General features: G+C 38.0%; 1 protein-coding gene across 1 annotated transcript in view; it reads right to left on the minus strand.

Moving 5' to 3' along the window:
- Positions 1 to 10448, minus strand: part of LOC120530345 (vesicle-associated membrane protein-associated protein A-like) — a 67367-nt gene extending 56919 nt beyond the window's left edge. Inside the window, exon 1 of the mRNA XM_039754766.1 lies at positions 10253 to 10448. Within this exon, the coding sequence (XP_039610700.1) occupies positions 10253 to 10310 (58 nt within the window). The 5' untranslated portion in view covers positions 10311 to 10448. The remainder of the gene's footprint in view (positions 1 to 10252) is intronic.
- Positions 10449 to 23645: the final 13197 nt, after the last annotated feature.

The following is a 23645-nucleotide window of genomic DNA, read 5'->3' on the forward strand; positions in this document are numbered from 1 at the left end:
TGTGCACATCAGAGCGCGCCATCCAGCTTAAGCTAAACATGTTTGGGCCCAGCCAGTACCTGGACAAGAAAGCTTGGCTTGCTGCTGGAAGAAGTGTAGGTGAGGTCGACAAGGGGCGCTTATCCTATGGTTTGTGTGGGGAACCAAATGCCCCAAATGCAGCGACGAGTCCACTGTGCTGTAAAACAGGCACCACCATCCTTTGGATGAGACTGAACACAGAGGTCCCGACTCTCTGTGGTCATAAAAGATCCCTGGGCATCCTTCATAAAGTACAGGATGTATCCCAATGTCCAGGCTAAATTGCTCACCACAGCCTAGTCATTCTGGCCCCTAATCATTCCCAATCTCTAATGATCTTGCTCTCTTACCACTTCACCAGCTAACAGCTAATGTATTATGAGTGTAATGGTGCAAAAACGCATCATCCTAGTGGATGCTACACATTAGTGGTGGCTAAAGTGGCTCCCCACTCACTGAAGCACTTTGAATAGTGAGAAAAAGTACTACATAAATGTAGAAAATTACTTCTTATCATATTTCTCTCTTTTTGTTTTAATGATTTTCCAGAATAAAAACTTATTGGGTATGGATCAAATGATCTCTGAAGTGAAACCAACTGTCCTTTATAGATGCTGAGCTTTAGCTTTCCCATCTGATGTTTTGTAAATACTTTTTTATCACCATAAATTCTGCTTTCCTCAAGTTGTAAATCTTTGTTTAGATGTACATTTGTGTGTTTTCAAAGATTATTTCAAATTTACCATGTTGTGATCACTATTGCTTAAAGTATCAGTAACTCCTGTTCATGTTACCCTGTCTGTATTGTTTGAAAAAAATAAATGAGATCTAGACGGGTGTCAATTGTTGGGCTTTAGAGGAATTGGATGAAAAAAGTTATTTGCCATCTGCACTATTTCAAATTTTCACCTTTGTATATCTTAAAAGGGGCTTCCCAACCAATGTTCGGAAAGTTAAAATCACCCCTTACCACTACGTCCTCTTTGTTGCAGGTCTTATTTGATTAAATAACATTATCTAACATACAAGAATTTGGTGGCCTGTAGCAGATTCCAATAACCATTTCTCTGATTTTCTTCCTTACTACCTTAACGCACAATGATTTGGACGTGTTTCCTACTTCCATCTTGAAGATGTACGTGAAAAGTAATATTCAGGTTTACATCACAACACCCCCTCCTTTCCTTCCTTGTCAATCTAACCTGAAGCATGTGTAGATGTTAATATTATATTCCTCTCCTATTAATTTTTGTAAAAATAAATCCACTTTCTGTTGACAGTTGGGCCTTGTCCCCTTTTTCTATGGCATATAATCATATAGGTCTCTTATTCACTTAATAAATGGCCCCATAAACACAGTATTTTATAAAAGGAAATAGCTACTACTGTGCTTAGAAAGGCACCTACGAATAAATAAAATTTCCTATGTTGTGGCATGCTGGGCTGGTAAACCCTCTTCAAGAGAGGTCCATAAAAAATTAAGTTGATTAAGAAGGCAGTTATAGAATGCATTCTTGACCCACTGGAATATATACATCCTCTCTCTGAAACACTATTTACAGGTGGAATCGTGTTGTAATGAAATTTATTGGGCCATAAAAATATTATAATGGAAATCAAGTTCTAACAAATATGGGTAAATTACATATACCATTGTGACCAGGATTGCCAGTGATTCACCATCGCTCAACGCAAGGAGAGCTCCATAGCTGCTCTGCGGTGTCTGATAAACAGTTAACCAGTGACAAAGTAATTGTTTGTGCTCTGAAGGATCAGGCTTACCACGTAGCATGCTTGTCGCATTATGTTTTGAACATTTAAACACCAGTCTTTGACCTGCTCTTCCTCATACTATCCTGGTCTGCCACATCAGTGATTCCAAGCCACTGGTGTACTTCTGATCTGAAGATGGGTGGTAAAGCAGGACGATTACCTCTGTCACAGCTTCTATCCTGAGTGCTGAAGTAACAGCTCCTATTGGTAAATTAAGTATTGAGATGGTACCTGCCTTCTCTATACAATGATAAAGTACCTACATTTTATTTAATCTGAAAAGGAGACATTAGATTAACTATAACAGAAACACAGTTATGAATACAGAACATTACAGCATCTGCAAACGACACAACTGTAGTAGTATTCAGTACTCTTTCAACCTCTGCTAAGCAAAGATACGAAAAACAAAATATCAGCACATAAGACCAACTTTAATTCTAACTCAATTTATGCTCATCACTGTTGTAAGATGTGTAAGACCTTACTTAAAACAACTTTAGAATAACATCCGCACGTGTAAGCAACTGCATTTCTATTTCAGAGCAAGAGTGTGTGTATGCTGAAATCTCTCTAGCATAACTGTCCCTGACCTTGTTTTTATCTTGTCAACTCCACTGCTCTGCAGTTGCAGAAATTAAAATGTTCTTCAGTGAGAAACAACTTTAAAACATGCCAACCGCGCAGACTGAAACACTTAAGTGACCTACTGCCATGCAATATGATACTCAACTGAAATGTTTATATTGAGAACATAAAACCTTGAACCAGAATAAAAGAAAATGGCATCATCTGCTTATTCCAACTCAGGATTAAGGGAACAGAAGCCTCAAGTTTAACAGCTATTTTTCAAGAATACCCAGATTACTGCCGATTTTTTTAAATTACACTTACTCCATAAGCATTTTGCATCTTTCACACACTTCTACAAACATTTTACTCTCTGCCTATATACCACTACAAATTTTATGTGCCCACTTCAGACAACCCATATATTGAATGGAGTTTCCCTCAACACTACTGCCACACATACTATACAACCACACACCCACCTCTTCCATGCCACCAGCACCTTAGCCTTCAACCACCACCATAGTGCTTCTTACAATTACCTTAAGACCTTTTGCTTGCAAAGTATCTCCTCATTTGATTATTTTCTCTTTCAGCCATGTTTCACTTCTGCCACAGACACAAGGTTATCACTGGATAGGAGCTCCCACAGAAATCTTTCACATTTCTCTGGTCAGCACCTCTAGCACAATCAAAAAACAATGAACTCAGAAGGCATCTCTTGTGCAGGCCTACATTCACCTCAAATCCCCTCTACTGTCCTGAAAAAATGTGTGCTTCTTCACATACCAACACCACCAGAGACAACGCCGCTCATCTACACCAACAGTACCATCTTTCATGGCACCCTATCTACAATTGCATAATGCAGCTTCTTTCCCTTTACCTGATTTTTTTTCCACATTTGCTTAATTTAAAGCCAACATCTGACATTTTCTTCTCAAGCATGAAACCAAACTGCATTTTGCTAATCTAAACAAGGTTTAAATATTACACTACCTGTTGTGTTATAAAAAGCAACTAAATTAGACTAAGGTCAGGAAGGGCATTTAGCCTTAATTTCTGCTCCAATACCCCCTTGTTGTTGATACTGTATTTCCCATTTTAATACGGAAAAATCTGATGATTAGAATAATATCTTTTCTTCATTTGAAACACTGCACATGCCCCACCCACAAAAGGAAGTGAAAGTGCTATAACAAAGAAAGTGGAATCATAAATCAAGCAGCACTGGTTCACAAGATCTCACCCCAAGATCTTGTACCTTGCACTCACAAAGTAGCATGGCAGAAGAAAATGCCAATAGCACAATAACATACAGTCCAAATCATTAGATACACAGCAACACATACACTGCAAAAAAAAAAAAAAAAAAAAAAATTAAACACCTTGCTTTAACAAAAAAAGGAAAAAACAACACGGTCCAAATAAGTTGTCACGCAATTTTCCAAACATGAAAGTGCTTTAACCTTTACAATACATTCATATGCTGCGACTTACAGGTCTTTTTCGAGCAGATTCCGACACTTCCTCTTAGGTGTCCTGGACATCACATTCTTCACCCAAACACTACTTCATATTGATTGATCATCTTAACTAGCAGTGGCAATGAACACTTTTAGAACAAATGACATTTAGGACAATTTTATGAAATGAACAGATGACACTTAAGGTGCTTTCATGGATTTCAAACCCAAAACGGAGTTACTTTTGATACTTTTTGAAAGATAGATAAACTGATGGAGGGTTAAAGAATCACCTACAAGAGAATAATGCAGACTAGTCAAATTTAAGAAACTAAAATTGTGACGGGGAGAGCCCCTTTTGAAAAATGAATAACCATTTCAAAATTAGATATCCTGCTAAGTAATCATGAAAGGGAAAAAAAAAACCTTTCCTGAGAAAATTCTATCAGAAGTGACAATACGCTTAAAAGATAAAAAAAATGTGCATCATGTACAGTTTCTTTACAATATAGAAAGTTGTATGCATTTCTCTTTAGAAATAGGTGATTAAGAGTCTACATACAAGTTGATGGAAGTCTCCATTAATAATCTGCTAAAAGATTAATCGGCTCAAGAGTCTGGCAATCTCCTGGGCATATCAGCTCAGTCATGTCACTCAGGTTCCGGTCCTGTAGTGGGGGCACAACTTAAACCAATTTAAGTCCATTCTATACTAGTTTTAACCAAATCAGTCCAGTTTCTGTAAAGAAAACATAAAAATTTAAATAAGGACAAAAATAAATTCTCATGACTGAAGTACCCCTTGACCTAATTTCAAGTATAGTTATATCACAAGCAGGTGAAAAGTGCCATATACTGTAGAAATGCATATCTATAACTTGCTACTAATTTAAATACTAAATTTTAAGTCAAGTTTATTGTCATGTCTACTTATTACACTGAAATTCTCACTTGCAGGTCTCCTCAGAATAGAAGATAATAGAACGGTGCAAACAAAAGACACACAATATATACACATACTTTATACTCTCACACACACTGTATACACAATGTTTATGTTGCAGTGTTTGTTTATATGATTGGGTGCTTAGCAACCTTACAACATAACATACATTGGTAGGAACTGTCCCTAAATCTACTGGTTTGAGTGTCAAAGGTCCGGTACCATTTGCCAGAAACAAGAAAAATGGTGGAGTGGGATTGCCGAGGTCCTTAATTAACTGGTTTGCCCTTTTAAAGCAATGTGGATGTCAATAATATTCTAAATCGCGTTCAGCAATCTGTTACGTGCTTTACAATCTTGAACACAACAGGTGATATGCCAGGATGTGATGCAGCCAATGAGGATGGACTATACCATGCACCTGTAGAGTTTGGTGAAAATAAATACAGAAGTATGAGCTGTACTCAAAAGGTCTTAGAAAGCAGAGGTGCTGGTGAGCCCTTTTGACAAGGGCCAAAATATGTTGTGCTTACTCTGGATAACTGAGTACTGAATTACAGTACCCAGTGAAGTGCCCACATTCAGCATTAAGTGTGGAAGTTGTGATGCTTCCGGTCTGCTCATGTGGAGGTCAGTGAGGAAGTCCAAAATCCAGATGTAGGGTGTGGTACAGATTCCTAAAATGAGGAATCTGGTGGTTAGCTTTGAAGGCACAACAGTGCTAAATGCTGAGCAGCAGTCTATAAATAGGACCCAGCTTTTATTATCTATACCTGTATATGCTAGGATGGTATGGAGGGCAAAGGTTATGGCATCTTCTCTGGACTAGCAGTAATTACTGTATGCAAACTGGAGGTGATCATGACTACCTGAAATATTCTGTTTAATGTGTTTCAGCATCAGTCTCTCAAAACACCATCAAAATTGAAATTTTCATAGGCACATGGACAACTGTTTACTTTTAAAAGCAGAAAGAAAACACTCTGTAATAGATATTAAAGATGTCACCCAGCTAGATAGGTGCTACTGTTTTTTGAAAGGCATCAAAATTCCAACCGGACTGGATGACTTTGGACATTAACTAGTTTCAAAGTCCTCTTTCTGGCTTGAACAGAAACAAAGAAGTCTGAATCATATGGTGCTCCAGGCTAACTGTTAACGAGGATGAAAGACACAAAAGTATTAATCTGGTCAGGAAGGATACGTGCAGATGAGACTCTTATTAGGTTTTAGTTTGTAGTCCATAAGCATCCCAATTCCTTTTAAAGCTTGAGGGAATCATTACAGCTGCTAAATTCCATATCTAGTTTACTCTTGTACTGACATTCAGTCACTTAGAATGCTTTTCTCGTATGTTTCAATATCACCGTTTTGAAAAATATCGTTGAATGTTTTCAGTGAATTCCGGATATCAGCTGTGAATCCAGTTTCTTATTAGGAAACAATGCAGATTGATTCTATTGGCTCACATTCATTGATGCATTTTGTTATGCATATATCCTGTGTTGCTGACTGGATACTTAATTCTCGCACTGTACCACTTTTCTTGTGGGCGGCTCTTGTTTTATTCTCTGCTTGTATGCTGCCACCAAGAGAACCTCAGATGACCTCAGGTGTGGGCAAATTATCCAGCGAAAGGCATCTTTTCTCAGAATGTAACAGTGATCAAAAGCATTAGCACCCCTTTGTGGTGTAGGCGATATGTTGATGATATGTAGGATAAACATGCCTTAGGTTTGCATTGTTGAGTTTTCCGAAAAACCTAAAACGAAGCAGTTTCCGATATCTTTCCATGTAGCCAGCCTTGCCTGAATCTGGTCTAGTTTATTATCCAACATCATCATGCTGGGCTGAAAAATGCTGGGCAGAGAGGGTTGGCTGCTGCAGAGTTTTGCCCTCACTTTGAGCACATACCCTTCCCCCTCATTTCATACTCCTTGTCCAGTTATTCTTAGTAGAGTTATGCCATTTGTGTTCTCTGGATACATCTGCAGTGCTGTATTTAAACAGGCCAAGTGTCAAATTCGAACTACCTGGTCCTCAATTTAGAGGCATTTGTCAATCATAATAAAATATTACTGCACAAACAACTAAAAAAATTCCATTAGCTTTGGGATACAGTCCTCTGCAAATGTTGGATTACAGGAGATTCATGGAGTTAACATTTTCAAAAAAATATTTACAGTTAATGTACAGTTCACTTGACCAAATAAACTCCTAAAAAAACATGTTCATTGTAAAAATATCTATCCAACATGGAATCCTAATAAAATACAAAATGATCAAAACTCGGCACTAATTTAAATTAATAGCAAAAAGGCTTCACTTGACCACTGCTAAACTTTTAGAAGCAAGGCTGACCCCAAACAAAACTACCTGGGTGTAGAGAGTTCTTTCACAGTAAACTAGGCACTACAATATAGGCAGTTATATTTCTAAGATGCCTATCAATTTCTAATTTAAAACGCATTCGTAGGATTTACCCATAATTAAAAACTGCAGTTAACATAAACTTAAGTATTGCATAATGTCAGTTTATATATTTTTTGCAAAACTAACCCCCATTTTTCTCTAGAACTATTTGAAATAATGTAAATAAAACCTACCCAACTTTGCATCCAAAACCATTCAATTTTTGTAAAATGCAACATGAAAAATCTTATTTTGCCTGAAGATACAGAATATACAAAAATAAATACAAACAAATAAATTTATTGTGAAATAATTACAAGAAAATAGAACACAAATCCACCTTAAAAGCAAAATCACATTGGGAAGCTTCAAAACCAAACATTTTCATTGACTATTGTTCCAACACCATTTCCTTTTCTTAATGAAATGAAAATGAGCATACTCTCAGCTTTCTCAGTATGAATTATTAATTAAACAAAGCACTTAATACATTTCAATGTACTGTAACTACTTGAAGTTTTTAAACAGCACACCAAATCTTGCATTTACTTTACATTTTTACAAATACTTTCAAATTACTAAATATTTCCACTTATAAACAGACAACATTCATCATGATTACTGCATTAAGTTTTACAAACTTCTCCTATTGATCTTTCAGATTGTTCAGTTTCACACTGTTCTCTACAGATATAGTGGGAAAACCTCTCTGCAGGTGATTAGACTAGATATGTGCAATGACAGCCATTCTAACAAAAAAATAATTATTCAGTATTAACCTTCTTGACATTTTTGACCTCTTGCTCAAGAAAGATACACATTTATTCAATTATCTAGTCTTTACAGCTCTGATCAATCTTTTCACATAACAGTGTCAAATAAAACTGAGCGCATGTCCAATTTTCTTAATACATTACAACTTTGTAAATATACCTCAGATCACAACTAGAATGCTTGAATGAGAAAAGAAAAAAATACACAGAAATCTCAGTAATTAAAAGCATTTCAATCACAACTTTGTGCAATTGTTTTCTTACAGTTAGACAACTGTTTGACAGGAAGAAACTGGAATAAAAAAAACTGCTCCATATAATCATGAGTTCTACAATATGTAAAGCGTGCATTCCAAAATGCAGTACGAAAAGTAATAGGAGAGTAGTATTTGAGACAACTAAAATGGGGTTGGTGTGTTGGGGACTACGGGTAGAGGCAGAATTTGCAAATGACAGACACTTCCTCCCATCAACACACATTCACTGGAACATAATGATAATGCTCATATTTGAATTCACTTACTGACATACAGAAGCAGACAAGGCAAAACTACTTCTGCGTAAATGATGTAGCTAACAAGAAGCTATGCATTAACAGTATCAAAGGCTAAAAATAAGAATTAAGTACTGTATGTAATCTTGTCTGATGTATTGCATATATTCAAATATTTTAGACTCCAATAACTAATATATTGTACCACCTGTGAAGAAATTTTGCATCACCCCTTCCCTCTGTTAAACAGGAATTTCTCTATCATAGTCCGTTTCCAAGATTTACTGACCACAGTCACAAGATCTTCCATCAGAATAATGAAAAAGAATATGCTACAGTAAACAAATATTTTTAAATTTGGCTGCTAAGACTTTTTTTATAGCAGAATCATATTTTGAGTAACAGATGCTCAAGGCAGACAAATGAAACTTTACGAGTTAAGTCACAGCCTCAAGTTAAAAATGAGTCTTAATTAGTAAGAATCTGGTCATCATGCGTCATTGGCTCTATGAAGGACAAAACAGGAACACGCCTTGAACTGGACATCAGCTTATACAAGGCACTGACAAACCATGGCCACACGCACACACTAGATTTTCATACAATTCTGATTCTACATACGATTTGGCAGCATGCTCTGGAACACCTAGTTTTGTTAATGTCAATAACTGGAACCTACAAAGAAAGCGTCCGATCCAGTAAAGGTGCTTTGAGTAAATGAGATCAATAAAATACCTATGAATAATCAACATGAACCTCTTTTGACTAGCTGCTCAAAAGAAAGTGCGGCATTCCATTTTCAAACAAGAATTGTGTACTTAAGAAACGATTTAACTTGCAATGTGTTTAAAAGAAGTTGCAAAAGCCACAAGACTAAAACAAAATACGGAACACTGTCAAGAATTTCGAAAACTGCCTCCAGGTTAAGTGGTTTCAAAGTTGAATGCATGTACTCTGCGGTATTTACTGGTGTGCATTTGAAAGCCACGTGTGAATGGTATATTTGTGCAAACTAAAAACCTTCAGCAGGGAAAGAAATGCGTTCCCTGAACATTCACGCGCATTATCGGCGCACCTTCACCTTTATACAGGATATCCAGCCCAGCAAAAACGAGGGCGTGCAAGGCAGTGGCGCTCAAAGCCAACGTGGAAGACGGACGACGCTACGCGTTAAAGGAAAAACAAGTGTTCTCTTCCTAGTGTTATTTTGCAATGAACACAAACGCAACTCTGAATAGGGTGGGCACAAGTCTGAGGCCAACTCACGATTGCCAATTCATTCAATCGAAAGAGTGTAACAGCGGGACTCTAACAACACACGATGCAAGGCGCTCGTTATAGTTTTAACGTCATCTTTAATGCCTCTGCTAATCTCAATTTGGAGACGGGACTTGAGGATAATCGTCTGCTAACGTAGCCGACTCTCATATCGCACGCCAACAGTGCTGTATGAGAGGTTTCTAGTTTTGCGGTGGCCTGTCACCTAAACTGCCACCTCGTGTGTCAAATGCACCAACTGGCACTGCAACGCCTCCCTCTTGGCCGCTTGCTCAACTGCCCGTTCTCGAACTACACCGTCAATTCCTCTGGAGATTAGGGTATCCTTAGCGGCCTGCTCACGGTTCCTTTGCTTCACCCGAGTCCGAGGCTTCCATGCGGCCCACTAACTGTCGCTCCCCTGTTCAAAATGGCGACGGAGGCTTACCCGGAGTAACCGGTGGGGGGCTTTGCATTTCTCCCCACTTTCGGGTACCGAGGCCAAGGTAGCTGTTGTGTCATGACAGCTCCTGTGGTCGCTTACCTTTGAATTTAAGATCGTTCGGTGGGTCAAGAATAAGGATTTGCTCCAGTTTGGACATTCTTTTCAATTAATTCTTCACGCCGGGAAGAGTCGCTAAATGTAGTGCCGAAAGTGCAGAGCAACCGATCCCGAGAGCAGTACTGAGTCACTGAACACGCGGGGCCCCGCAAGGACGAGCACACGCGCACAACTCGAAGGGATGCGCAGCAAAGAGGTGTGCACAAGACAACTGGGACGCGCGCCACCGCCTTTGCCATAAAGCGTGCGCAGACGTCCACGAATGCGTCTGGGGAGGCGGGGCTTCCGTGTACGCGCATTGAGGAAGAAATAGGCAGCCTGAAAAAGAGATTGGAGAAGCGCGTACTCGTGACAGCACCAGGAATTATTAGCCCAAGTTAGAAATGGCCTTGTTATAGAGAAAAATAATTACGTGTAACCACATTTTCTCAGTCATTTATCTTAATTCATGCAATAACATAGCTAGGATTTGTTTTACAATGTACTCAAATCGAGCGTTACTTTTTATTTATCGGTAAGCTATTTTCATATCATCACTGGCAGTTTAAAAATGAGTGTATCACTTCAAAGTAAAATGTTTATTTCTGTAATTCGAGTAGAGTTGTATTAACAAATTTTCTGCACAGCACAAGTCGGATTTTATAGTTACTTTTTTCGCTTTTGGCAATTCTTACTATTTATTTGAAGTCTTTACACGTTTTACTCTTAAACCCTTCGTGCTTTTGTATTTTCCAATGATAAGGATATTAATTTTAGCTGCATTTGAGAGCTGCCTTGTTTCCTGAATACCAAGGCATACATGAGCAAAGAGTTCAACAGAAGGTCACAATGCATTGTAAATTTAATTTTCGGCGTCTGTTTTCTGCTGTGCAGAAAAAACGCAATGTAGTGTGGCTTACTGTGGTTGAAAGTCCAGTTTTGCTATTGTAGCAACAGAACCAACAGTAAGGGTCACACTACTTTACAATTTATTTTTGTTTAGATTTCATTTTTGTTGGCTTTGTAATTTAAAGTGTCTCAATGTTATTCACTAAGTGTTAATGAGAGTGTTATATTTTTGCTTCAAGGCATACAGGAGGGAAAAAAGTTTGAGTAAGATTGCATTGAACATAATAGGCTATGATGGTATAGATTAAACTTTAGAATCAGTTAAGTGTTTCAGAAAAGTAAAATTTAGGCTTTAATTGTACACTAGAAATAACTTCCTTTTGAGTACAGGCAAGTGGATTTACTCACTTTTATCAAATTTTGTTGTGTGTCACATGGCACTGTGACTGAGACAATGAGCCCATGATTTTAACCCACCTTCTCTTCCTGTCTATTAAGGTTTTGCTGAGGTATTTTTAAGATATCTGACCTTAGTTACAAGGAATAAAAGCCATCCTATTGGATTGCTCTTTCTATTTTATATTTGGCTGACTCCATTTTATAGGATTACTTCATGCAGGTTTAGTAACATGCTCAAGGTCACGCATTGATGTCATAGTGACCTCATGGTTTAAAGTTCAATATGTATACATTCAGCTGAATTAACAATCCCTCTGAATTGATATAATGTGGGTGTGTTTGTCAGTGTCCCTAACAATGGAACAATGTCCTGTCCAGAAGTACTGTACCTTCCTTGTGTAAAAGTGCTTCCTGGCTTCCATTTTGAAAACCCATCTCCTTGTATTCAAACAGTGTTACTGAGTATGCAATTCTCTATGTAACTGAACAAATTCTACTTGATGAACTTTATCGATCCCCCTTAGCAATTCTGAAAAACCTTTCCTCTTTAGGAGTAAAGACTTTTAATTAACCTGTTGTCACGCCAACCCGGACACAGACAGGCAGGAGACAGGTTTTGTCACAGCACACCCATTTATTTATATAATACAGTGCCCAAATTACCAGTCCTGCAAACCATAATTCCACCTTGTTGTTAGTCCTTCTACCTCCAGTCCTCGTCGTTGTCGTTGTCGTCGTCCTCCTCCTCCTCCTCTTCCTCCTGACTCTGGCCAACTAATGGAATGAGGTGGCTCCTTTTTATAGGGCACCCGGAAGGTGCCTCACATATGTTAATACACATCATTAACCCAAAAGGATTGCACCCCTACAAAGTATATGCTTATACTCTAATAGAATTAAATATATAGTATTGTAATACCAAAAAGAACAATGGAAACAGTCCAATTGACAGAGCCATCAACGTTCATAGAAACCATCATTTTTAAATCAAGAAATGTATCAAAAGCATGTGTGAAATAGAGATTGGGTAGTCGTTCTTTTTCAATATTGTAGCACTGTGCAGTGCATGTCAGCACTGACTCAATGGATTATTGTATTTTGTATTGCTCTTTTACGAAGTTTTCTATACTAAAAACGACGGCTTACTTTTGCCACATTAGGATTGTAACTGTGGCATATTTGCTTTTTTTATAGACAAGGCGCTCATTTAAATAATGGAATGACAGCTCATGCTACTTCTGCTGCTGTCTAAGTGCTGATACTGGTCTTGTTCCTGATTTCTCTTGCAGACACAAGAGTCTGAGCTGCTACAATATAAAGACATTTTAACCCTTCAGCCAGGAAACAACCACGAGATGCCAGTATGGAAGTGGGTACAATTGCATCCCTGCCAGGACAGGGGGAAACAACCTGTCAGGACCACATGTTCCCTGATACGTTAGAAGGCAACATCTCTGGGCTAGAATCCCCATATGGACACCCGAAAGGACTTGGACTTGTAGTCCCATGGCGCAGCCCTGTTGGTTTCCATGCGTGTGCCACCAGGGGAGCTGCTGAGACTAGTCACCTGTACTTTTTAAGATTTCTGTTTCACCCAGAAATCATTCCATTAGACTATTCCCTTGCACCAGAAGTACACCTGGGTCCAAAATAAATGAAGCTGCTCGTCCTCATCTAAGCCAGTTGGAGTCAGGTGGAAGAAGGTCAGAGCTCACCTGGATAAGTGGAAGGAGAGAGAAGAACAGAACTGTGGTATTTGTGATCTTCAAAGTCTTTTTTAATAAGGTATTTGTACAAATAAATCTTCTTATTGTACTGGTATTTGTGCTGTGGTGGTTGTGTCTGAGGTGTGGGGTGCTGCAGCACCTCCTAGTGGTCACAGTTGATTTGAGCATGACTGCAGCAGGTCTCAATTTACGAATGATGGTTTGTATGATATGGTGGATTGTTAGAGTCATCATCCAGTTGTAGTCTAATGATCACTTCTTTGAACTGTATTCAGTAGATGGCAGTAGTGTAGTGATAGAGGAAAAGTTGTAGAATGATGGCACCAAGAGTGATTGCCATATGATTTGGAGTGAGCAATGTACATATTGTTTGGTCAGTTTATAGGATTATGGTGAATAGAGTCTCCAAGAACTGATTGAGGAGAGCAGATATTTGCAACACCTTTTATAATAATATAGGTAGATAGATATAGATACATAAGGTATTACGGGGCATTAGAAAAATCATCGCAGTAAAGAAAATACGTGAATTATAAAATAATTAATTAATTAAACAAAATAAATTGGATAACTTTTTTAATAAAGGGGGAAAAGCAAACATCCTGTATTGTTTATTCCAGGATATTTCACGTTATCCGGGTGAGTACAGCGACTTACTCATGAATTTTCCAATAACAGGATGATGCTGGTGATACGTTGTCATACATTGATGTATCAACAAGACAGTGTATGTAACAAAATGCATAGTGCATTGCCAGCATAATTAAATTTGTTGATAAATTAGTCTGAAATAAAATAGACAAAATTAAAGATTTTTTTAGGAAAAAGTTGCAACTAATGTATTGGACCCACAAAACACATACTGTAACAACTCTTCAGCCACTACACAGTATAAATAGTGGATTTGCATTGTTTTGTTTTTACAAATTTTCTTCTGTTATAATTCAAGTCTAGGTTTTTAGCATAATCCCATCTATATACTGGTCAGCTGAATACTTCAAATCTTTGATGTATGCAAGTATCAACCATTTAACTGTAATATATAATGGCCGAACTAAAGGAATTTTATTCTGCTGACTTTAAGTTATTTCAGTGTTGACCTTTCTGTCTAACACAACCGTGTTCTGAGGAGCTATATTATGAGCAGAAAAATGACCCTGTATCCTCATCCATGGCTGGATTGTTTTTTAATGTGTGTGGTTTTCACTTACGGCACATGACTCTTAACAGTGGAGTGTTTCCAAGTTATCATACACACTGGCATTTTACATTAAATATTTAGAGTTATGGTATACAGTGGTGTGAAAAACTATTTGCCCCCTTCCTGATTTCTTATTCTTTTGCATGTTTGTCACACAAAATGTTTCTGATCATCAAACACATTTAACCATTAGTCAAATATAACACAAGTAAACACAAAATGCAGTTTTTAAATGATGGTTTTATTATTTAGGGAGAAAAAATCCAAACCTACATGGCCCTGTGTGAAAAAGTAATTGCCCCCTTGTTAAAAAATAACCTAAGTGTGGTGTATCACACCTGAGTTCAATTTCCGTAGCCACCCCCAGGCCTGATTACTGCCACACCTGTTTCAATCAAGAAATCCCTTCAATAGGAGCTGCCTGACACAGAGAAGTAGACCAAAAGCACCTCAAAAGCTAGACATCATGCCAAGATCCAAAGAAATTCAGGAACAAATGAGAACAGAAGTAATTGAGATCTATCAGTCTGGTAAAGGTTATAAAGCCATTTCTAAAGCTTTGGGACTCCAGCGAACCACAGTGAGAGCCATTATCCACAAATAGCAAAAACATGGAACAGTGGTGAACCTTCCCAGGAGTGGCCGGCCAACCAAAATTACACCAAGAGCGCAGAGACGACTCATCCGAGAGGTCACAAAAGTCCCCAGGACAACGTCTAAAGAACTGCAGGCCTCACTTGCCTCAATTAAGGTCAGTGTTCACGACTCCACCATAAGAAAGAGACTGGGCAAAAATGGCCTGCATGGCAGATTTCCAAGACGCAAACCACTGTTAAACAAAAGAACATTAGGGCTCGTCTCAATTTTGCTAAGAAACATCTCAATGATTGCCAAGACTTTTGGGAAAATACCTTGTGGACTGATGAGACAAAAGTTGAACTTTTTGGAAGGCAAATGTCCCGTTACATCTGGCGTAAAAGGAACACAGCATTTCAGAAAAAGAACATCATACCAACAGTAAAATATGGTTGTGGTAGTGTGATGGTCTGGGGTTGTTTTGCTGCTTCAGGACCTGGAAGGCTTGCTGTGATAGATGGAACCATGAATTCTACTGTCTACCAAAAATCCTGAAGGAGAATGTCCGGCCATCTGTTCGTCAACTCAAACTGAAGCGATCTTGGGTGCTGCAACAGGACAATGACCCAAAACACACCAGCAAATCCACCTCTGAATGGCTGAAGAAAAACAAAATGAAGACTTTGGAGTGGCCTAGTCAAAGTCCTGACCTGAATCCAATTGAGATGCTATGGCATGACCTTAAAAAGGCGGTTCATGGTAGAAACCCCTCAAATAAAGCTGAATTACAACAATTCTGTAAAGATGAGTGGGCCATAGTTCCTCCAGAGCACTGTAAAAGACTCATTGCAAGTTATCGCAAACGCTTGATTGTAGTTATTGCTGCTAAGGGTGGACCAACTAGTTATTAGGTTCAGGGGGCAATTACTTTTTCACACAGGGCCATGTAGGTTTGGATTTTTTTTCTCCCTAAATAAAAAAACCATCATTTAAAAACTGCATTTTGTGTTTACTTGTGTTATATTTGACTAATGGTTAAATGAGTTTGATGATCAGAAACATTTTGTGTGACACACATGCAAAAGAATAAGAAATCTGGAAGGAGGCAAATAGTTTTTCACACCACTGTATGTAAAGCCAGCATAATGTCTAAGAAAATACAATGCCAAAGAGAAGAGATTTACTACAGAAAAAAATACATGGAAAGCGTAAAAAAAAAAAATGAAACATCCGTGTGAGAGCAGGAGGACATGATGAGCATAAAATGCCTCCTGAGGCCTTCCGACACAGATCTTCTGTGGGTCAAACTGGGTCTTACCCAACTTTGTTAGACTTTCAGTGATGCACAAGGCATTCCCTGTAAAACAGAACAGACTTAACAAAGATCCAGAAAGCCATTTCCTTGTCCCTGTCTGCATTCTGTTTTTAGTTCCTGAAATATCTTGTGGCTCTACCTGCACTTTACCAGCTTGATTTCTGAGTTTTATCTCTTAACAAAAAGTGTTAATCAAGGTTGAGTTAACATGTCTGCAGAGACTCCTTCAAGTAAAAGGGCTCTTAAAAATGGACAAATCATTTTAACTTTGTAACTATAAGGTGAACAACCTAATGGACAAAATAGGAAAGTGATTAGTTTGGCTAAAAGATTGTTAACATGGACAGACTGGAGTGTTAACTAATATATTCTGGCTCAAAATCATTAAAAAGTTTATAGGTTAACTACTGGTTCCTGTGCTAAGTTCTAGAAGAGTCAAAGATATAGCAGAGATTGAACAGATGAAGTATAAAGTGCTTGCTGCTGTAAGTCCAAGTGAGAACTCTTTCAGCAGTCTCTTTACAAATTGGAACTAAGATAGCATAATAATTGTTGGTTCTCTTTGTGTTAATATTCCTGCCTTTGATCTCTTATTTAAACTCACATTTAATTGCAGTACTCGAATAGTACTAAAGGGGAAAAAGTATGTGAGTTGAATACGTCCTCTTATTTGATAATTCAATAAGATTTATATTATAAAAAGGCCTGAATCAGCAGTATTCTTGGTTATTTTCCAGATGGGATCAGTAAATATTATATGATCCACAAAGCTGAATTTTAGTTTGTGCAAATGGTGTCTCAAATGCATGAATGGTAGACAACTTTGGGGCTTATTATCTTGTAATTCCACTCCATGTTGAGGGTTGTTGCTGTCTTTTAATGTCCCTAGTTTTTAATTTCCCTCAAAGTAACAGATCCACTGCACAAAGAACTGTGATATCACTTTCAGTTCAATTTCTTTAGACCCACCCCTTCCTCCTGGGCCAATATAAATAGCACATCATCACCAGCAGCTCAGTGTCAGGAAAGACCTCACCCGAAGAAGACGCAATATGGCAGGGCTAGCTGTAGTTCTTGTTTTTGTAACCAACATTTTTTTGCTGTTTTTTTCAATTAATTAAATAGGTTTCACCATTGGTTCCCCAACTCATTATTGTTATCTTGACATTTTATTATAGTGGCATAGTCGACAGGATTTTTACTGGAAATGTTGGATGTAGTAAGACCTGACAGTGGTGGTGGTGGTGGTGGTGGCCCAATCAGAACAACTTCAAGCTCCCTGGGTCAGGTCACCAACCAAAAGATTAATTTTGTAGAATCGAAGGTTTGAAGGACACCAAGGCAGGCTCTTTCGGAAGCACGCACATTTGGACCATCTCAGGTGCTTGTTCTGCTTTGACCAAACGAGAACACTGAAGCTCAATTCTTAATATTTGGGCACATAGCCACTAGACATCATTGAGAATGAGTGGACTGAGCAAATGCTATGTTATTGCACCCTTCCTGAGTGTGTGAACTCCTGGAACCTTGAGCTTTATTGCATACAGAAACTGGAAAATAGCTCCAAACTTGTAATTTTTTACTATTTGCTTTACATTTCAAAATGGATCTTTTTGTTACATTCCACTGTTTCTGTTTCAAGTAACAGTTATTCTTTATGCAAAGTAATGGATGAAGCACTCAGTATATAACTGTGCCCAGTTTGATGCTGTCTGTTTTTATTGAGACTTTCAAACCAATTAATTTTTAAGTACACAAAAAACAAAGTGAGGTATGTAGGGCACCCCAAGGTTATCATCATCCTCTCCAGCCACTTTCACACATTCTTTTCCCATTTAGATTTATTTACCTTTACAGTATTCATTATTTCCTTTTTGAAAGCTTGCTGGTCTAAGCTCGTTCTACTTTATTCTCTCCTTTGGGACTGTTACCTACCTACAGTGTATTCATGGATTGATAGATTCTCTATTTTCCGCTCATGTAATTTTTTTTAAGTTTAAAAATGCATTACTTCTAATTAGTATTAAACATCTCTAGTTCCACTGTAATTTAATATATTTATTCATCTGTTTTCTAATGGAATTAGCCACATTCTCCAATCTCATTTTTTGTCAAATTATTACCCTTCAGTTCATCCTATGCTGTGTTCATCTTCTCTTTTTGGTTGCTACTCAGAGTGGTTTCTTTACTTAATTCCTAAAAATTCTTACATTTTTCCATCCTGTAAAGTTCTTCCATTTGATATTTCCTTCAGTTCATAAAGTTTTACTTTATTTGTACATTATTGACTCTACATCTATTTTTTTCCCGTTTTCTTAGTACCCCATTCCTTGCCTACATGAAAGCTTTCTTGTCATTTTTCATTTCCTCAGGTTCTCTCTATTTACTGTACATACTCGAATATAAGCCAAGTTTTTCAGCACCCAAAATGTGCCGAAAAAGTCACCATTGGCTTATATTCGAGTCAGGTCCCGCTGCCCCCACCAACCCGACAGAAAGCTGGAGTGTAAAGTACAGTACCTGGTTTGGTCTGCGGGCAGAAGAAAAACTGCTGTGGGCTCTGTGTGGTGCTGTGCAGCCTCTGTGAGACTCATTCCAGGCTGTGTGCTCAATTAATGTACAGTAATTTTATTGGTGTTTATTTTGATTATTGAAACTTACTAGTAGCTGCTGCATTTCCCACCCTAGGCTTATACTCGGGTCAATAAGTTTTTCCAGTTTTTCCAATTTTTGTAGGTAAAATTAGGTATCTCATCTTATATTCGGGTCGGCTTATACTCGAGTATATACGGTACCTCTTTCCATCCCATGCATTACTGGAGTGTTTACTTCAACAATTACTCTGCCTCAAATTGTTTCTACATTATACAACACTCCCAGGGGTCTTATATAGCCCGGAAGAACATTTTCTGCTGATTTCTTCTCTCAACATTTTTACATTTTGGTCTTTTTGGCAATTTTTTTTTACATTGTGTTGATAATTCTTCATGAAAAGTCAATCACCCAATATCTTTATAAACACACTTTAATGTTTTTGTCTGTTGTTTGATTGCATTTTTAATGATTCTGTACAGAAATTCACTTTTTATTATTAGTACATGCTCTTCCATTTTGTTAACTTTTTCAGATTTCAAAATATACCTTTTTGTTGACTTTTCCTGTTATAGATTTTCAAAAATATACTTTTATATTGATTCAGTATTTCATAAGCAATCGGCTTATCTCTGGCTGGATTATACAGCTGTCTCTTCTTAATATATCCCAATTAAATATGTTGACATACAGTACTCACTCATTTCCCATTTCCGTTTTAATAGCTTGTTTACCACTGTGTCATGTATGATTTGATCTTTTCATAAACATTTAATTATTTATTGTGAGTGAATGATTTCTTCGTGGCTAAGGTACATATTGTATATAGTGTGCCACAGGGATCAATTTTCAGCCGCTGTTATTCAGCTGCTGTTATTTATTAGACCAGATGACCATGAGGCTGTAATGCTGTATTCATGTGCTATTGCACAGATCAGAAATCCATGTTTTCAGGATGGAAATTCTTGTAAATGCATTTACTATGAAGAGCTCTGAGCTGGACAGTTCAGAGAAAATAATGCTATCTGATTCTTTGAGTTAAAAATAATAATAATAATAATAATACATTTTATTTATTTATCTTGTTATGTAACACTAACATTTCACTTTGATGAACTGCATAAAATGAAAAATATAACAAGGTTAGCCAGAAATGGCCTAATTGCATTTAAAGTGACATGATACCCCTTTAATTTTAGTTTGCTCATTATTTTCATGCAAAATATGGTTTAACATCTATGTGTTTTAATTTTTTTTTTTTGCGGCAACCTTGTCAATTCCTTGCCATTGTTTTTTTTTTCCTGCCCTCTTCTAAGTGAACCCGTTTCTCTTCTAATTTCATTTTCTCTCCTTATGTATTCTTTAGTTCACCAAACTTAAGAATGGTGAAAAACTATTTTGAGGGTTTTGTCTTTTTTTGCCCCACTTACATTATTATCACCCCTCATTATGAACCACTATTGCAGACAAATATAATATATGTATCTATTTATTAAAAACTATTAAAAAAGATACAAATAATAACCTAACCAATATAAATATATCTGTCTTCATATTTGGTTACAAATTACTATAATGTAATATTTAATTTTATTTAACATATTTGCTTTTGAGAATACATTATAGTAAATTATTTGGAAATCTTTATATTAATTTATTTTGATGATTTTGAATGGATCTTATCACCATAAGAAGATTATACTTTGTTAATTTACAGGTTCCCTTTTTCTCTTACTTTTTGTTGTTATTACTGCATTTTAAAGAATAAACGACTGCTCATCGGGGACGTTTAATCTGGAAATAACTAATCCACACACTATTTAATTTCTGGAAGATGGCCAAGGATAAGGAAAGTCTGGCTACAAAGAAAAATGAGCCCCTTGCTAGAAAACAGGAGCTCTATGTAGTAGTCCTTAAAATGCATGATGGCTCAAAAAGTGAAACTTCAAGGGTACCAAAGAAAATGTTACAGAGGCAGAAGGAGAATAGCATTCTGGGAACAGATGATTCAACAGATGTCAGAGATGAATGGCCCTCTACTATATTCAATAGCAGATCAGTTATTTAAGTTTTACATTTCGGAAATTATTTTACTCATTTTAGTCTGAATCAGTTTAAAACATGACCCATGTTAATTACAGAAGTGTGCAATTTTATCTGAAGGGCAAGCTGAAATAGAAACATGGACTCTGACCTTAGGTAAGTGGAAATTAGCCAGCCTTCTGTAGCCTGTCATTTTTGTTATCTTTCACTTTCTTTGACAGTTCTAACTTAGTATTTTTTATTTGTTCATACCCATTATAAAACAAATGTTCACAGTGCCCATAACAAGTATTCACATCCTTAGAAGTTTTTGTGTGACATTATCACGCCTCCCACGTAATCACGTGAACTGTCAACGCGGTACGTAGAAAACAAGGAAGAGCTCCAAAAAGCGCTGAAGAAAACATGCATTATACAATTGAGAAGCCAGCGAAACAATAAGAAGCGAGCGACTGACACATACAACCATATTCATGAGTGCAGCTACTTCAGAAACAAAGCACGGTGTAAACTTAAAGTTTAAATTAAGTTCATAGACAGGCTGCCCCTGGCATTTGTCATGCCCATGGCTAATGCGGGATACAAGTTTAATGAGAGGATGCAGGATATAAACGAGAGTTTTGATCACTTTGTAACTAAGTTAAAATTACTGGTGAAGGGCTGCGCTTACGCAAATTCCGAGAGACTGTCTTTGTGGGGGGATTGACAGTTAAGGCGGGTGGGGGAGTCACGTCATCATCTCCTCTCCCATTCACCTCATTTCGCTCTGAGCTGAGCTCCGCAGCTAACGCAGTCTTGCAGAACCAACTTTCTCACAGAAAAATCCACAAGTTCATACACACGCTGTCTCTAGAGTTTCTCCACGGCACCGTGTTGAGCCAAAGCGTCGATGGTGTCCAGCACCCCGTAATGTATTTAAGCCGGGACCGGGAGACCAGGTATGCGGCAGTGGAGAGGGAAGCCTTGGCCATTAAGTGGGCGGTGACTCATCTCCGTTACTACCTGTTGGGTCGAGAATTCACTCTGGTGATTGATCACGCTGCTCTTCAGTGGATGTCCCTACACAAAGAGTTGAATCCCCGGGTCACCAGGTGGTTTCTGGATCTGCAACCATACAAGTTTGCCGTCACTTATCATCGCGGCAACCTTCAGGCCAATGCCGATGCCCTCTCTCGTATTCACGACCTCTTGGTTAGGTCCGCCCGACCCGACGGTTCTGGGCTAAGGTGGGGGGGTCGTGTCACGCATGCGCGAGTAGGGGACCGCGGACGGACCTTAATACGCTCAGAAAGACATTTGCCGACAGGGAGTGGCGGGGTACTAACCTTTCTCCTCTTATTTCCTACAGATAAAAGACGCTTCGCCGCCATAAGCCTCCTTCTTCCCGCAGCACGTTACTTCCGCCCTTCCTCCGTCCACTACTCCTGACGTCATCAGTCCCATCTTCCACCACGGTTCCTTCCCAGCATTCCTCCACTTCTGGCTCCTCCTCCATAAAATGGCTGCCGACGCCATCACTGGTGTCGTGCATTGAGAAACTGTTTTGTTATGTTGCATATGACCTGTTTTTTTGTTGGCTGTGGCAAATACTACAGTATACGGGGCCAGAAGCCCCAAACCTTTATGTTGTCTCTTGCTTCATCTTTTACAATATATATATATATGTATGTACTGTATATGTGTGTGTCTATATATGTAGACATGTATGTGTATATATATATATATATATATATATATATATATGCCAGCAACACTCATGACAATAACAATTACATTGTCAATCATGTTACATTATTATTAAAATGTTTACTTTTCTTTTTCATTACTTCTTTAACACACTACTTCTCCGCTGCGAAGCGCGGGTATTTTGCTAGTTAAAATATAAAACACAAAATTATTGATCACATAAATATTCACTACTAAATTACTACTGATGCATCCATTTGGTTTCAGAAGTCACATAATTAGTTACATGGAAATGATCTGTCTGGGGTGTCAATTGATTATAGTATAAATGCACCTACATCTGAAAGGTCCAACTTTGGTCAGTCAGTACTGTGGCCTAACCTACACAGTGAAGACAAAAGAACACTCCAAGCAACTCTGTGAAAAGGGGATTACAAAACACAATTCAGGGGATGGATACAAGAAAATAAACAATTACTGACTATCCCTTGGAGTCCAGTCAAATCAATCATTAGAAAAGAAAAGAGTATGGTGCAGCTGTACATCTGCCTACAGTAGGTGTCCACAAAAACTGAAGTGGCCATGCAAGAAGAAGAGTATTGAGGATAATGCTCAAGTAGTTACAAGCTGCAGTGGATGAGACTGGAGAGAAGGTAAATAAACAAACTATTGCCTGGGTGTTTCACCAGTTACAGCTTTATGAAAGGGGCAAAGAGAAAGCCACTGTAAATAAATGCACAGCATCTTGACTAGAGCTTGCCAGAATGCACACAAGAGGCTCTGAAGTCATCTGGATGATGAAATATTGCTTTTTGGCTATCAGACCTATTTCCTCCCCATCCAAATGTTTGAACAATGCATATTATCAAAAACACACCATTCCTACTCTGAAGCATTGTGTTGGCAGCCTCATGCTGAGGGGCCCTTCTTTGCAGCAGACACCGGAAGGCTTGCGGGGATATCAGAATCAGAACAACTTTATTAATCCCGAAGGAATGCAGCAAAATA

This window comes from Polypterus senegalus, chromosome 5 (genome assembly GCF_016835505.1).
Source record: "Polypterus senegalus isolate Bchr_013 chromosome 5, ASM1683550v1, whole genome shotgun sequence".
In the NCBI taxonomy this organism is placed as follows: Eukaryota; Metazoa; Chordata; class Cladistia; order Polypteriformes; family Polypteridae; genus Polypterus; species Polypterus senegalus.